The sequence below is a fragment of the Solenopsis invicta genome, chromosome 1 (assembly GCF_016802725.1).
Source record: "Solenopsis invicta isolate M01_SB chromosome 1, UNIL_Sinv_3.0, whole genome shotgun sequence".
Classification (NCBI taxonomy): Eukaryota; Metazoa; Arthropoda; class Insecta; order Hymenoptera; family Formicidae; genus Solenopsis; species Solenopsis invicta.
Genome location: NC_052664.1, coordinates 27,388,271 through 27,391,563, shown reverse-complemented (window position 1 = coordinate 27,391,563; position 3,293 = coordinate 27,388,271). Strand labels below are relative to the sequence as shown.

The 3,293-nt window shown below is 33.1% G+C and overlaps 1 protein-coding gene across 1 annotated transcript; it reads right to left on the bottom strand.

The window, feature by feature from the left end:
* Positions 1 to 1,806: 1,806 nt before the first annotated feature.
* On the bottom strand, positions 1,807 to 3,093 carry LOC120358344 (protein FAM170B-like). The gene is made up of 2 exons (XM_039452293.1): positions 2,405 to 3,093; positions 1,807 to 2,281 (listed from the first exon to the last, which is right to left on the bottom strand). Exons 1-2 carry the CDS (start codon positions 2,649 to 2,651, stop codon positions 2,103 to 2,105), a joined length of 426 nt encoding a protein of 141 aa, XP_039308227.1. The 5' UTR covers positions 2,652 to 3,093; the 3' UTR covers positions 1,807 to 2,102.
* Between the last annotated feature and the right edge of the window lie 200 nt (positions 3,094 to 3,293).

Here is a 3,293-nt window from a genome sequence, read left to right as displayed (position 1 = left end):
AACAGCCAAGGAGACGAGTGGGGACTGGGGAGGTCTTCCTGTCTCTTTCTTTCTCGAGCGGTTCTTCTCCTTCTCGCTGTATCCTCTTCTGTCTCGAGCGTTCTCTTTCTTTCTTGTTACAGGCATAGCTTTGCTTTCAGCTACGAATTCCGATTTTCGGGCGCAGAGTCGAGCGCGCGAGCGCGCGAGCGCGCGCGCAACATATATATATATATATATATATATAATATACACAATTATTTATACGTATAAGTTAGTAGGAAAATCTTAATTTTTCTACAACATTTATTAAATTATATGACGATAAATTTTGCATAAAAATTTTAATCGGCAATTACGTAGGTGTATATAAAAAAATAAATGTGGAATTGACCTGTTGTTGAGACACTGATAACTGACATTGACATTGATAACTGCCGATGTAATTTCAAAATATTTCAAAGTATTCGACAAAACTATGACGATATATATCGATATTTTTATCTTAATATATATATTTACTTAATAGTATATTTACAAAAATAGAAAGAAATAGAAAAAATATATAGCTGTACTATGCATGGAACATTTATAAATATAATTAATCCATATACATGTTTACGAAAATCTTAATTATTTCTAAATTACAATGTAGAACTATTGCAATATGAAATATATTACACATATTCAGCATGGTGACATGTTAAATAAAGAATCAAACGGTATCGAAATCATTATAAAATTATGAATAATTGCACTAAGATGATAATAAATTATTACAATTAGAAGCAGTTTTGTCAAAATAACATCTCAGGAATATTTGTCACACATGAAATAAGTCTGAAATCGTGATATAAATGTTTCACAATTATTTGAAAAATCATTTGATTCTTTAATTAAAATATTACCATGCTGAATGTGTAATATATCATACAGCAATATTTCTACCTCATAATTTATAAATAATTGTGCATTTTGATAAACATTTATTTGGATTAATTCTTTTACAAATGTTTTACGTTTAGCATAGCTGTATCTTTCCTAATTATTCCTTTACAAATTTAATTTTGCAAATATATCACTAAAATAATGATTCGCATATCGTTATAGTTTTACCGAAATACTCCTTCAAAATTAATTGAACAATTATCAATATTTTATAAAAGGTCAATTCTTCTACATCTATTTTTCTAAATGTACCTACATAATTGCTGATTACAATTTGTATGCAAGATTTCGTCATATAATTTCATAAATGTTGTCCTATCGGGGAATATCGAGTCTCATCGCCATTTCGACAACTCCACTCAAATCACATATAGCTGTTACTACTGCTGTAACATGATTTTCAATCTCGAGATTCTTCTGTCGAATTCTGGCGCAGTATTCATTAACTTCGTACGGCAATGAAAATATGTTTAAAAAATTTAAGTCCACTCTTGGCCACCATGCGCGTTTTTATTTAACAAGTATGTAAATATATATATCATAAATATAACTGTTACTTAAATTATTTTTTTACTATAACCTGTTTTCTCACATTTACTTTATTTTATATAAATATTTATTTACTCAAACGTACATAGTGTTGCTCAACGGAAACCGCGAGAAGGTGGTGGTCTCTTCCGTCAGGAGGAAAATGTAAAAAATTCTTATCTATACTTAAAAGTAATACGATTTAGAAGCAATATTTCATCAGCTACATTGTTTTACAATATTAACTAGTCGCATAAAAAATGGAATTAGTTAACATTGCAAAATAATGTAACTGATTAAATATCACTTTCAAAATAAATTTTTTACATTTCCCTCAGTGTGTGTGTGTGTGTGTGTGTGTGTGTGTGTGTGTGTTTGCGTGTTTACATTGACACGCTCGTTCTTGTCGAACGATGTCCTTACGGACAAAATATTTTATACACTCTTTCGAGCGATGTCCTTACGGACAAAATATTCTACACACTCTTTCGAGCGATGTCCTTACGGACAAAATATTCTACACACTCTTTCGAGCGATGTCCTTACGGACAAAATATTTTATACACTCTTTCGATAATGTTATGGCCAAGTATGTTAATGGGATAAAAATAAAAGGACAGTCATTTACATTTTTTTAAATATTTTTTTTATTTATTATATGTATTATAATATTTGTATATAATCGTTGTACCGCCTACACCCCTTCCTCTTCTTTGTCCATCCCTTCCTCTCCTGCCTCTGCCTCTCCCGCCTCTGCCGCCGAGGATTCCGCGTTGGCGGTACCAGCGGGCGCGGGAACGCCCATGCCCTGGTCCGTTTCGACGGACTGGAAATAAATATAAATAGATGTAAAATTAATCATTTCATATGCGCGCGCGCGTGTGTGTGTGTGTGTGTGTGTGTGTGTGTGTGTGTGCATATATACATTTAAATATAAATATTTTATTACTATTATTTTGCTGCTGTTGCAATTGCTGCTGGGATTGCTCCTGCAGCGGTTGCTCCTGCAGCGGTTGCTCTTGCAGCGGCTGCTCCTGCAGCGGCTGCTCCTGCTGTGGTTGCTCCTGTTGCGGCATTTGCCGTTGTAACAGCAGATTGACCGCTTGTTCTAAGCGGTCAATCTGCTGCTGCGGTTGCTGCCGCTGTTGCTGCAACTCCTGCAGCATCATGTGCACGGCCTGAATACTACTTTCCATCTGCTCCAGCCTTTGCTGGAGCACAGCAGGTCCCTGGCGCACTATTTGTTTTTCTGAAAAATACAAATATAATATTAATAAATAACAAACATATATAAATATATGTAGTAATTCTAAAAGCAAGATTTGTGCGTAAAATATAAAAGCTTATGTTTGAAATATAAATAATTCATTTAATTTACATAATACAAGTAGATAATGCAAGTTATGTAAATTATTATAAATTGAATAACACAATACACAGAAAGTTATAACGCAATAAAATTATTACATACCCCAAAGAGAAATCTTCATCAAATCGATGTCATAAATTTTGAGTTCATTTTCAGATGCACACAGAATTTTTTTTCTAGAAAGTCAGAAACAGAATCTTTGCATTTGAAAATGAACTCAGAATTGACAAAAACCTGTATTTAAAAAAATTTTTTTGGAATTCTTTAGGATGTTATACCGGGTGTCCCAGACCACCCGTCCCACCCGATTTTTTCGTAAACGCGACATTTTAAAGAAAAATGTTTCAGACAAAAGTTGTAGGGTTTTAAAAGATCTATTTACTAATTTTATCAGTTTGACCTTGGATGGCGTCGCCAAGGTCAGATCAAAATAACATTAACTTTTTTAAATAGGACACCTCATTTTTGG